At 38.7% G+C, this 13,781-nt stretch overlaps 1 protein-coding gene across 11 annotated transcripts in view; it reads left to right on the forward strand.

The window, feature by feature from the left end:
• The window catches only part of Frmpd4 (FERM and PDZ domain containing 4), a 727,289-nt gene that overhangs the window by 441,134 nt on the left and 272,374 nt on the right, over positions 1 to 13,781 (forward strand). For all 11 annotated transcript variants that reach the window (XM_060375727.1, XM_060375718.1, XM_060375723.1 and 8 more), the window contains one exon: positions 4,127 to 4,243. In XM_060375727.1, coding sequence (XP_060231710.1) covers positions 4,127 to 4,243 — 117 coding nt within the window. The remainder of the gene's footprint in view (positions 1 to 4,126; positions 4,244 to 13,781) is intronic.

A 13,781-nucleotide genomic window follows, 5' to 3' on the forward strand; every position in this document is an offset into this window, starting at 1 on the left:
ATGAAGATTTATGCACAGAACAGTGTCAGTTCTGCATAGTATTACCACAGCTACCTGTTCCTTCTATGGAACTGAGCATCATTTCTGAATTTGTTAAAGTAAAAAAGAGCCACTGCTTTCACTTGCATGTCATCACAGGAGCTACATCTTAACAGTCTTTGTAGATCCCACCATGGTGGCTCATGAGCCAAGAGGATTGCTCTGAGTTCAAGATCATCCTAAGCTACAGAATTCTGGGACAGCAAGGGATACAGAGGATATCCTCTTTTCAAGTGCACAAAACAAAATAAGTAGGTTAAAAAATGTTGGGCCACGTCAAGATCCAGCTATACCACTCCTAGGCATATATCCAAAAGATGCTCAAGTATACAACAAGGACATTTGCTTAGCCATGTTTGTAGCAGCTTTATTTTAATAGCCAGAATCTGGAAACAACCCAGATGTCTCTCAGTTAAGGCATGGATACAGAAATTGTGGTACATTTACACAATGGAATGCTACTCAGCTATTAAAAACAAGAAAATCATGAAATTTGCAGGCAAATGGTGGCAACTAGAAAAGATCATCCGGAATGAGGTATCCCAGAAACAAAAAGATACACATGGTATATACTCACTTATAAGTGGCTATTAGACATACAATATAGGATACTCATACTAAAATCTGTACACCTAAAGAAGCTAATCAAGGAGGACCCTGGGAAAGATGCTTAATCTGCATTCAAAAAGGCAAATGGGATAGACATTGGAAGAAGGTGAAAACAGGGAACAGGACAGGAGCCTACCCAGCAGGGTATTAAAGCAGATGCTGAGACTCATTTCCAAATTTTGGGCAGAGTTCAGGGAATATTATGAAAGAAGGGGGACATAGAAAGACTTAGAAGGGTCTGGACTTCCACAAGGAGAGCAACAGAACCAAAAAAATCTGGCCCCAGGGGTCTTTTCTGAGACTGATACTCCAAACAAGGACCATTCATGGAGATAACATGGATCCCCTGCACAGAGCCCATGGCAGCTCAGTCTCTAAATGGGCTCCCTAACAAGGGGAGCAGGGTCTGTCTCTGACATGAACTCAGTAACTGATTACTTCCCCCTGAGGGCAGAGCTGCCTGACCAGGCCACAGAGGAAGACTATGAAAGACAGTCCTGATGAGATCTGATAGGCTAGCGTCAGATGAAAGGGGTGGAAGTCCTCCACTATCAGTGGACTGGGGAAGGGGCATGGGAAGAGATGAGAGTGGGCAGGATTGGGAGGGTATGAGGGTGAGGCTACAGCTGGGATACAAAGTGAATAATCTGTAATAAAATTATATTAAAAAGCATAATAAAAACCTTAATATATATACACACACAAAGAATTCAGTTAACAAAGACACCACAATGAGAAATAACAGTGTTAACCAATTCTAGGTACCCTAAAATTGATATTTTCACATTAAAAAAAAAAAGGCTGGACCAGTAGTGAGAAATCAGGGGCACTTGGGAGTGGCACAGAGGCTGGTGATGAACCCTTTGTGGTAATATCAGAGAAAGGAGATCCCTAGAGCATTGCTTGAGCTAGCAAAGAGGATCCAGTATCTCCCAAAGCTATGTAATCTATTAAAGCAGGTCTCTCAGTTGTCATACTGCAGAGAAGACACTCTCTAGTTCTAGCATCTATTTTTGATTTTCCTCAAGTCTGCCCCTGATAGATTCTTTACAAGTGTTTTTGTTTGTTTGTTCTCCTTACTGTTTTTCTTTGCTAAGTTCTACTGAAGCCTTTCTGATCCACATATTTTAAGTCAATTCATAAACAGGCAGATATATCTATGTTTGATTTTAATTAGTTCATCATTTATTTTGATGCCCCTTACCTAGAGGAGCACAGTTAGTATGTGTGGTGTTTTTGTTCTGCTGATAGTTTCTGGTCTAGCAGCAGTTACTGGTGCTGGCATTTTAGGCAGAGATTTTATTTGAAAACATCTTGCTGAATGGCTGTTTGCTACACTCTGGACATACTACCCAGGATAGAATGTGGTATATAATACAATTCAGCAAATAAAATATAATCCAAGCTTCCTTCCTGCAGCTCCTTATTAGAATTCTGCTTTTGACATTTCAATTTTATTAGGGATCCTGTGCCTTTCCTTAGGTGATTAGTATTTCATGTTGTGTATGTGGAAAGGGGCCAGGGTAGAAAATCAAGGGGGAAAAAAAGACATTTTGTGTTTGTCTCTCTGAGGAAAAGGGTTAAAAAGTACATGTAATTTAGAATTGCATGATATATTGTAGCATTCTGTATGTAAGCTTCTTTCCAAAGTCAAGAATAGTCTTTGTGTCACTTTTAAGTATATTCCAGCTTTGGGGGAAAGTTTTAAACAACAGAATAGACTGTATCCATACCTCTAAGAACTTCCTTTCTTGGTTCCATCTTAAAGAGCTTTCCAAATGTGGTCCCTGCTGGCATAAGGGAACTACACTGGGGATTTTTTGTTTGTTTGTTTGTTTGTAACAGTACCTCAGGGTAGAAGTCATGTGTTCTCTCACCTGGAGGAAATAGCACTTTTTGTTTTCTTCAAAACCCCCAGAGGAAATTGCCAGTGCTGACATTTGCATAAGCCAGGGAAACAAAAGAGGTGACCATGGTTTTTCTTTTAATAGTCAGTGAGCAAGAAAGGTTCCTACAGTGGCATTCTAAATTTACCAGACCCCTATTAATTTTATGAACACTTTTGATCCACATTCTTTATTGGAGGAGGTAGCAAGACAAAAAGGAAGTTAAGGAAAAGCAATGGAAAGGGCTTTAAATTATGCAAATCTTCCTCTTCCGTGGAGGAGTTACAGGAAATGGGCTTGCATCTCTTGACACTGGTTGAGTCACTGGTTGGATGGATGTGGTGACAGAGCAAGGGCATTGAGAAGAGGTGTTACTTCAGATATTCAGTGTAGAAGGGCAACAGGCTGCATGAGAGCCAAGTATGTTGCATCCAGTAGAAGAGGGCTGAGCCAGGATGTCAGGTGACAGGTGCAATCCATGCCCTCTCTGCACTCACTGTCTAGGCTGCTCTTTTTTCATCACACCAGAGAGTCTTTCTTGGTATAAATGGCTCTCTGGTAATTGCTGTGGCACTGACTCTGAGTCCCTGCAAATATCATCACTGCTCTTTTCCTGCTCACTTTGGATGGTGACAATCTGACATTTGGAGCTACTGCAGGATCTTAGAAGCTGGTTATCAAATGAGCTACTATTTGATCTAAGGAACCACATTACAGGTGACGTGGACTAAGGCTAAAACGGCATTTCTTCCTTCCAGTTTCATGGGTAAAGACTGAAGAAGTGTTGGGCATTCATGGGAAGGTAAGAATGAAACAAGCCAGCATTTGGTGATCACTTTAGAAACTGGTTACAGGTCTCCTTAGGGACTGTGACTGTGCAATGCTGCTTGTCACAATGGCTTGTCACAAGCAATTATGACCTGCTCCTTTTGATTTTTAAAGACAAATATATAGAAAACTTGCTAGAGTTTTTTAATGTACTGAAAGACAAATTGACATCGGGGCCTTAGAAATTGGAAAAGATAATGTGTGGATATTTGTTGCAAGTTATCAGTGAGGGTTTTTCTAATGTTTTTATGACTGACATTGCTTGACATGTAATATAGACTATGAGTATAGATTTTATATTTTGGTAATAGGAATCCAGAAAACTTCAACTTGTTTTTTTTTCTTAAAAACATAAAATATTAATTTATCTTCCTGTGTCTTTATATGACTGTGAAGTCTATGGATGTGCTCAAAATGTATAAATATCTGGCATATCTAAATATGCCTCTTGTGGTCAGAACTACAAGGAACTTTCAATCAAAGCTTTCCACAACAAAGCTATTTAATTTTACTGACCCATTGTCTTCCTGTCCATATGGTGTGTAATTATACTTCCCTCATGTGGATTCTGTGGAAAATCAGTGCTCTGTTGCATACAAAATGCCTAGCATGGTATCTGATGCAAAGGCATTCATTACAGCTGGCATATGATCAGTTATTCACACAGCTCACAATTTAGAAGAATAAGACATGTATCCTTGATTAAGTGATAAAAAAAGATATGCTCAGGAGTCACGGGTGATGATGATCTCTTTGTTTTCCAGCCATAGAACCAAGTCTTCGGGCTGGCCACCTCCATCAGGAACCTGGGGCTTGAACCAGGTACCACCCTATGGATGGGAGATGATGACAAACCGAGATGGACGGGACTATTTCATCAAGTAGGTTAAAAAGACGCTAAAGAATGAGGCTAATGTTCTTTCAGTTTTGATTCATTCTTTTTGAAAAGGATTTATTTATTCTTTGACAATTGTGTACATGTATAGAATGCATTTTGATCATGTTTTGACCTCTCTTATGGCCCTTCCCATGCCCTCTGTAAACTTCTCTACATGTTCCCTTCTTATTTTCCTGTCTTTTTTTTTTAATTAGTGTTGCTAACATGTGCATGTGTGTGGGGTTATTGACTGGCTAACTGGATTACCAGTAGTTACTTCCCTAGCATGGTAATTCTGGCTCACAATGGAAGTGTGCACTGTTAAATATTATGTCAGTTTCATTCATTGCCTGAAACTAAAGAATGATGTGGAATCTTGTTATTTAAAAAGTTTTCAAGGAAGGGTCAAGAATGTTACTGAGTTATCTACTAAAATGATTATGTGTTTTAATAAGATGTCTTACTGTTATTTATCCTGTGATATTGGTTTAGATAAGAAATTTTCATGATACTCTTATTTTGTTTGTGTTAAGTGAATATACATCACAGATTTTCCTACTTTGGCCATTTTGGATGTACTATTTAGTACCATCCTTGATGTTGTACACTTATTTAACACTGGCTATGACTTTTGTATCTCCTGTGTCTTCATTTACTTCCCATTGCTGTATTAAACCACACTGACCAAAACCAGCTTGGGAGGGGAAAGGGTTTATTTAGCTTATACTTCTAGGTCACAGTCTCCCACCAAAGGAATTCAGGTCAGGAATTCAGGCAGGAACCTAGAATAGGTTCTGAGGCAGAGAACATGGAGGAAATCTGCTTGTTGGATTGTTCTCCATGTCTGCGTTAGCATATTCTCTTACACTACTCAGGACTGCCTACCAAACATGAAAATGCCCATAGTGATCTGGGTACACCCACATCAACCATCAGTCAAAAAAAAATACCCTATAGACTTACCTACAGGTGTATCGTGGACAGTATCTTCTCAATTGATATTCTATTGCCTCAGGTGACTTTAATTTGTGTCTAGTTAACAAAATGCAAGGCAGTACAACCCTCCAAAAAGTTTTGTAAGCAGGAAATTGTCACTCTGTGTCTGTGTAAAAACAAAGTAAGACAGTGTCAGAAGATATAGAAAGGGCAGGAGGAGATTAAACTGCTTGAGAAATGGCTTCCAAGCACTGTTGAGTCCTCACTTTAACTGTATTTATTAGCCTGAGTAAATCACAGCTATAATTTGGAAATGGCCACTGGTAGTTCATACGTGATCTGCTAGTGTTTATCCTTCTTTTATTTTCCAATAGCATCTGGTCTCTTTTTTATGTTTCTATACATTTTCTTATTCTAGGAACCTCATCTAAGTGTAATCATGCAATATTTGTCCTCTTGTATCTGACTGATTTAATTTTCCATGAAGTTGTCAAGATCTTACTGATAGTATAACGTGTTAGAATTCATTATCTTTAAATGCTGAATACTATTCCACTGAATGTATGTAGCGCACTGATTTATCATCATAGGATGCTTATGTTGTTCTTCCAACTCTTGACTACCAAGCAGGGGTGCTGTGAATATAGTTGAACAGACACTCTTTTAAAAGACTGTGGGTATAGTTTAATAATGCTTGAGTGTTTGCTCTGCTTGTACAAATCCCCAGGTTGAATACACACACACAAGCACACACACACACACACACACACACACACACACACATAAATACACATGTGCATGCTCACACACACTTTTTGCTCCTGCTTTAACTTGGTTGGGGTCTACACGTAGAGTTGGAATGGAAGGGCTATATGAAATTGATAGGTCAAAGTTAAATTCATCGCTTCACATTTTAAGACACTACAAGAGTGGTTTCCAGAGTAGCTTTCCTCATCTAGATTTTTGTAGTTTGGTAAGAAAAACATTTAGAGAGAGAGAGAGTGAGTGAGTGTGTGTGTGTGTGTTTCTTTTATTAATTAATTAATTAATTTTACATCCTGATAGTAGTTTCTCCTGCCTCTATTCCCAGTCCCTTCCTCTCACCTCACCTCCCCAACATCCTCCCAGCATCCTTATTTCCTCAGATAAAGGCTGGGATAAAGGGATGCCTCCCATGGATATCAACCTGCCTTAGAATATCAAGTAGTAGTATGACTAGGTATATCTTTTATTATGGCTAAGCAAGGTACTCTAGTTAAGGGAAAGGGATCTCAAGGCAGGCAACAGAGTCAGAGACAGCTTCTGCTGTTATTAATCCCACATGAAGACCAAACTGTACATTTTTTACATATGAGAAGAGGGCCTAGGTCCATCCCAAGTATGTTCTGTCTAGTGGTTCAGTCTCTGCGAGCCCCTATGGGCCCAGGTGAGTTGATTCTATATATTTTCTTGTGGTGTCCTTGACCTCTCTGGCTCCTTCAATCCTTTGTCCGCATCTTCCATAGTATTTCCCAAATTTCACTTAATGTTCGGCTGTGGGCCTATGCATCTCTTTCTATCATCTGCTAGATGAAGACTCGCAGACGACAGAATGCTAGGCACTTGTCTGGCAGTAGAACAGAATATCATTAATAGTGTGAGGGGTGGGCTCTCTCTCATACACAGATCTCAAGCCTGGCTAGTCATTGGTTAGACATTCCCTCAATTTCTGTTCCATCTTTACCCTTGCACATCATGTTGGCAGAAGAAATTGTGGTTCTAAGGTTTTGTAGATGGGTTTCTGTCTCAGTCTCTCCATTGGAAATCTTTTCTAGTTATAGGAGATGGTCATTTCAGGCTCTATATCCCCCATTGCTAGGAGTCTTAGCTAGGGTCACCCTCATAGATTCCTGGACGTTTCCATTGCCCTAGGTTTCTAGCTTGTTCCAGATACCTGCCACCAACTGATTCCAGTTCTTTTTCTTCCTACTCTCACCCTCTCTTCTCTCCCCACTTGACCCTCCTACTCCTGTTCCTTCCCCTTCCCCCACCCAGTTCCCTCCATCTATCTACCCCTGTGTTTATCACTTTCCCCTTAATAGTGAAATTCAAGTATCTACTTTGGTTCCTTCTTGTTAGTTAGCACTTTTGGGTCTGTGGATTACAGCATGTTTATGGCTATTACCCACTTATAAGTGAGTAAATACCATGTTTATCTTTCTGGTTTATCTTTCTCACTCAGGATAATCTTTTCTACTTCTATCCATTTGCCTGAAATTTTCATGATGTCATTGTTTTTAATAGCTGGGTGACATTCTATTGTGTAAATGCACTACTTTATTTTTTTAATAAATTCTTCAACTGAGGAACATCTAGGTTGTTTCCAGTTTCTGGCTATTACAATTAAAGCTGTTACATATATAGCTGAGCAAGTGTCCTTGTGGTATGGTGGAGTATCTTTTGGTATATGCCCAGGAGTGATATTGGTATAGCTGGTCCTGAGGTACAATTATTGCCCATTTTCTGAGAAACTGCCAAATTGATTTACTAAGTGGTTGTATAAGTTCACACCCTCAGCAGCAATGAAGGGTGTTACTCTTGTTCCACATCTTTGACAGCATGTGCTATTGCTTGAGTTTTTTACCTTGGCCATTCTGATGAGCATAAGGTGGAATCTCATAGTCACCTTGATATGCATTTTGCTGATGAGTAAGGCTGTTGAACATTTAAGTGCTTTTCAGCTGTTAGAGATTCTTCTGTTGAGGATTCTCTGTTTATATATGTTTTAAATTGGTTTTTTTTGTTGTTGTTGTCGTTGTTTTGTTTTGTTGGTATCCAGTTTCTTGAGTTCTTTATATATTTTGGATATTAGCCCTTTGTCAGATATCAGGTTGATGAAGATCTTTTCCCATTCTGTAGTTTGTCCTTTTGACAGTGTCCTTTGCCTTACATGAGCTTTTCAGTTTCATGGGGTCCCATTTATTTACTGTTGCTCTTAGTGCTTGAGTTGTTGGTATTCTGTGCAGGAAGTTCTCCCCTGTGCCAATGAGTTCAAGGTTATTCCCCACTTTCTCTTCTATCAGATTTAGTGTATCTGCTTTTATCTTGAGGTCTTTGATCCACTTTGACTTGAGTTTTGTGCAGGGTGATAGATAATGATTTATTTGTGTGCAAACATCCAGTTAGACCAGGACCATTTGTTGAAGATACTCTCTTTTCTTCCATTGTATGGTTTTGGCTTCTTTGTTGAAAATTAGGTGTCCATAGGTGTGTGGGTTTATTTCTGTGTTTATGAATTGATTCAATTGATCAATGTGTCTGTTTTTATGCCAATACCATGTGGTTTTTTATTACTATTGCTGTGTGGTACAGCTTGAAATCAGGGGTGGTGATTGTACAAGATCTTTTTAGCTATCTTAGGTTTTTAATTTTTCCATATGAAGTTGATTATTGTTCTTTCAAGGTCTGCAGGAATTCTGTTGGAATTTTAAGGGGAACTGCATTGAAACTAAAGATTGCTTTTGGCAGGATGGCCATTTTCACTATGTTATTCCTATTGATCCATAAGCATTGGAGATCTTTCCAACTTCTGATATCTTTAATTTCTTTCTTGAAAGACTTGAAGTTTTTGCCATACAAATCTTTCACTTGCTTGGTTAGAGTTACACTGAAATGTTTTACATTATTCGTATCTATTGTGAACGATGTTGTTTCCTTAATTTTTTCTCATCCCATTTCTCATTTGTATATAGGAGAGATAATGATTTTTTAAATTAATTTTTTATCAGTTGTCTGGTAGAATTTTGAGGTAATTTATGTATACTATTATATCATCGGCAAATAGCAATGCTTTGACTTCTTCTATTTCAATTTGTATCCTGTTGATTTCCTATTCATTTCTTATTGCTCTGTCTAGAACTTTAGGTACTATATGAAGAGATGTGGAGAGATTGGGCAGCCTTGTCTTGTCCCTGATTTCAGTAGAATTGCTTTAAGTTTCTTTCTATTGAATTTGATATTGGCTATTGGCTTGCTGTATACTGCCTTTATTGTGTTTATGTATGCACCTTGTATCCCAGATCTCTCCAATACTTTTATCATAAAAGGGTGGCTTAATTTTGGGAGAATGGGAGATTTTTAAAGACTGCTTCTATTTACTTAGGGGTTATAGACCTATTTAAATTGTTTATCTCATCTTGATTTAATTTTGGTAAGCTGTATCTATCAAGAAAATTGTCCATTTAATTTAGATTTTCCAGTTTTGTAGAATATAGGTTTTTGAAGTAAGACATATGATTCTTTGGATTTCCTCAGTATCTTTTCTTATGTTCCTCTTTTCATTTTTTATTTTGCTAATTTGGATATTGTCTCTCTGACTTTTAGTTAGTTTGGTTAGGGGTTTGTTTATCTTGTTGAATTTCTCAAAGAACTAGCTCTTGGTTTCGTTGATTATATTGTACTCTTTGTTTCTAATTAATTGATTTCAGCCCTGAGTTTATTTACTGCCATCTACACCTATTTGATGTGTTTGCTTCTTTTTGTTTTAGAGCTTTTCAAGTGTGTTGCGAAGTCTCTAGTATGAGATCTCTTCAATGTCTTTATGAGGGCACTTAGGCTGTGAACCTTCCTTTTAGTGCTGCTTTCACAGTGTCACGTAAGTTTGGGTAGGTTGTGCCTTTATTTTCATTGAATTCTAGGAAGTCTTTAATTTATGTCTTTATTTCTTCCTTCACGCAGTGATCATTGAGCAGGGAGTTGTTCAGTTTTCATGAGTGTGTAGGCTTTTTGTTGTTTCTGCTGTTGTTGAAGTTCAGCTTTACTCCATGTTGATAAGATGCAGGGGGTTATTTCAGTTTCCTTGTATCTGCTGAGGCTTGCTTGTGTTTCCGTATATGATCAGTTTTGGAGAAGGATCCATGCAGTAATGGGAGAAGGTATATTTTTCTGTGTTTGGGAAAATGTTATGTAGATATCTGTTAGGTCTGTTTGATTCATAACATCTGTTAGCTTCATTAGTTCTCTGTTTAATTTCTGGCTAGTTGGCCTGACCATTGGTGAGAGTGTGTTGTTGAACTCTCTCACTGTTAATGTGTGGGGTTCAATGTGTAATTTAAACTTTAGTAATGTCTCTTTTACGGAGGTGGGTGCCCTTGCAACTCGGGCAAAGATCTTCAGAATTGAAACATCATCATGGTGTACTTTTCCATTGATGAGTATGAAGTGCCCTTCCTCATCTCTTTTGATTAATTTTGGCTAAAAGTATTAAATATTAGAATGGCTACTCCAGCTTGCTTCTTGGGTCTGTTTGCTTGGAAAATCTTTTTTTCCAGCCCTTTACTCTGAGGTAATTTCTATCTTTGTTGCTGACGTGGGTTTCTTGTATAAAGCAGGATGATGAATCCTGTTTTTACATCCATTCTGTCATCAAGTGTCTTTTTTTATTGGGGAATTTAGTCCATTGATGTTGAGAGATATTAATGAGCAATGATTGTTATTCCCTGTTATTTTGATGTTGGTGGTGATAGTGTGTGTGCGCAAATACACACACTCACACACAGTTCACTTCTTTTGGTTTTGCTGGTGTGGAATTGTTTTTTTCCTATGTTTTCTTGGGTATGGTTAACCTCCTCAGGCTGGAGATTTACTTCTATTATCTTCTGTAGGGCTGGATTTAGGGATAGATATTGTTTAAATTTGGTTTTGTCATGGAATATCTTGTTTTCTCCCAGTGTGCTTGATAAAGAAGTCTGGTCTGACATCTGTGGTCTCTTAGAGAGTATAAAACATCTGAGTGGACCTTTTGACTTTTAGAGTCTCTGTTGAGAAGTTGGGTGTAATTTTGATAGGTCTGCCTTTATTTGTTACTTGGACTTTTTCCATTGCAGCTTTTAATATTCTTTGTTCTCTGCAGTTAGTGTTTTGATTATTGTGTGGTGGATGTATTTTCTCCTCTGGTTTAATCTAGTTGGTGTTCTATAAGCTTCTTGTATGTTTGTAAGCATATCTTTCTGTAGGTCAGGGATTTTGTTGAAAATATTTTCTAGACCTTTGAGTTAGGAATCTTCTTTCCTTCCTCCTCCTTCCACCCTTCCTCCTCCCACTCCTCCTCCTATTCTTCATAGATTAATTCTTTTCATAGTGTCCCAGATTTCCTGGATATTGTGTCAGGAACGTTTTATATTTAACATTTTCTTTGAACAATGTATTAATTTCTTGTATCTCCTACACGTGTGATTCTTCCTTCCATCTTTTTATTTCTTCTTTATTCTGTTGGTGATGCTTGTGTCTGTAGTTCCTATTCTCTTACCTAGTTTTTCCACCTCCAGGACTCCCTCTGTGTTTTCTTTTTTGATTCTATTTTAATTTTTAGGTCTTAAACAGTTTTATTCATATTCTTCATGTTTGGTTGAATTTTCCTATATTTCTTTAAGGAAAGTATTCATTTCATCTTTAAAAGTCTCTATTGTCTTTATAAGATTGGATTTAAGGTCATTTTCCAGGGCTTGTTGTAATAAGATAGCTGGGCTCTAGTGGTGACATATTGCTCTGGCTATTGTTAATTTTTTTAAAGCTAGCTTTTAGTCACGTGGGTTTTTTAGTAATTGTAGATTTCAACGTTGATTTCCGAGTTTATTTTTGTTGGTTGGATGTTTGGGGGGAGTTTTTCTCTTGGTTTGTTTTCTTTGTGTTTCACTGGCCTGAGTGGCATGGAGTTCTGGTTACTAGGTCGTCTTTAGGTTCAGTAGGGTGTGGCTTGTGTTGTCTCTGGGGTTGTGAGTGCTACCCTTGCTTCTAGTACCAGTGTGACCTGAAGTACCTGGTGCTGGCAGGCCTCCAAAAAAGCAAGCTGGATTATGGACTGGAAAATGGAGTCCAGGGGGTAGGATGCAGTTTAAGGCTGATGGATGTGTTTTAGGCGAATATGGCGGACAAGGGCAGAATCTTACCTGTTTGTCCCTGGTGACAGCAAGGACTCCACAAGTGCAGGCAAAGTTGTGGGGTGGGAAATGGGGCTAAGGGGTATGAGGTACAGCTTACCACCATTGTGGGTGCCTACAAATTAGTTGGCTGGTAGGAGCTTAGGCAGGGATGGATTTACCTGGTGACCCAGGTGTTCTCAGGCTTCTGGGAAATCGCGTAGACCTGTGGGATGTGAAACAGGGCAGAGGGCTATGGAGTGCAGTTTACGGCCATTGGAGGTGATTTCAGGGGAGCTGGCTGGCAGAGACTTGCAGTGGGGAGGGCTTTACTTGGTGTATCTGGTGCCAGCAGGCCTCCTGGAAAGCAGGAAGAATTGTAAGGTGGAAAAGAGAGCACAGGGTATGGAATACAGTTTATTGCTGTTGGGTGTATTTTCAGGTAGACCTCCAGGAAAACTTTCAGAATTGTGGGATGGTAAATGGGACACACGGTATTACTGAAAATATGTTTTGTTTTGTTTTTTTGAGACAAGGTTCCTCTGTGTAGCCTTGGCTGTCCTGGACATGCTTTGTTGACCAGGCTGACCTCAAACTCTCAGAGAACTGCCTGCCTTTGGCTCCCTGAGTTCTGGGATTAAAGGTGTATGCCACCACATCTGGCTTTGAAAGAGTCTTAATTACAAGAAATAAGTGAAATAGACTTGTAATCAGGAAGTATAGTTGGCCAGAATCCAGTAGTAATTGAATAGGGATTTGAGTAATTGAATAGGGAAAATGTTTTTTTCCCACCAACAGGCTCTTTTCTTTGTTTCAACCAACCTGCCTATGTATTTATTAGCAAATATAAGATCATATGGAAAGTAGGGATCATTTTTATAAAGATGTCTGTTTAGATTGCTTGGGTCTTCCTTACTCCTTATTCAAGTGAGGATTGCTGGCAAACTACCAGGGAGAAAGCTTACAGGGATGTTGTGGTTGATTTTCTTGTATTAATAACCGAAATCCCTCTTTTCCATAATTGCTGCAGAGAGAAGACCTCCCTTCTTGAGTTCACGGCTACTCAAGGGACTGCCTCTTGAGAACACCATGGGAAGACCTGCATGGCCCTTAAACATGAACCATGACAGGGAATATAGGACAAGTGCCTTCTGACTTTTAAAGGCTTTCTTAAGGCTGTACTGTGCTCACAGAGAAAGAAGCATGAGTGTAGCCTTTGGAACTTAGTTTCACAATATTCAAAGTACAGAGAGAAAGACCAGTAGTTGGGCTCATATCCTGGATTCTGTTTTTTTTTTAATTTATTTTAAATTTATATATTCACTTTATATCCTGATCATTGCTCCTTCCCTCCTTCTCCTCCCAGTCCCACCCTCCCATTCTCTTAAACGATTAATTTTGTATCATTTTTCCAAATCCTTTCTTAAGAAAATGTTTGATAAAATGTATGCTGTCTACTTTCGTACATAGCTACAAATGTGTTGGCTTAGTATTTGCAGTCAGAAGTAGAAAAATCATTGAAGCAAAAAGTGAAGATTTTAAGGCATGAATTAGGACTTTATGAAGGTGCATTTCAGACTTGTCTGATTAATGTCTAGTTTTTTCCCCTCCTGTTTGGTATTCATGGGGTTTCTAGACACTGTTTCAAAAGGTTTCAAAAAGTTCAAAACTCAAATTGGTTTGCTAGTGAGCCCTTCTTGGAACACTGGG

The sequence above is a fragment of the Meriones unguiculatus genome, chromosome X (genome assembly GCF_030254825.1).
Source record: "Meriones unguiculatus strain TT.TT164.6M chromosome X, Bangor_MerUng_6.1, whole genome shotgun sequence".
NCBI classification, from domain to species: Eukaryota; Metazoa; Chordata; class Mammalia; order Rodentia; family Muridae; genus Meriones; species Meriones unguiculatus.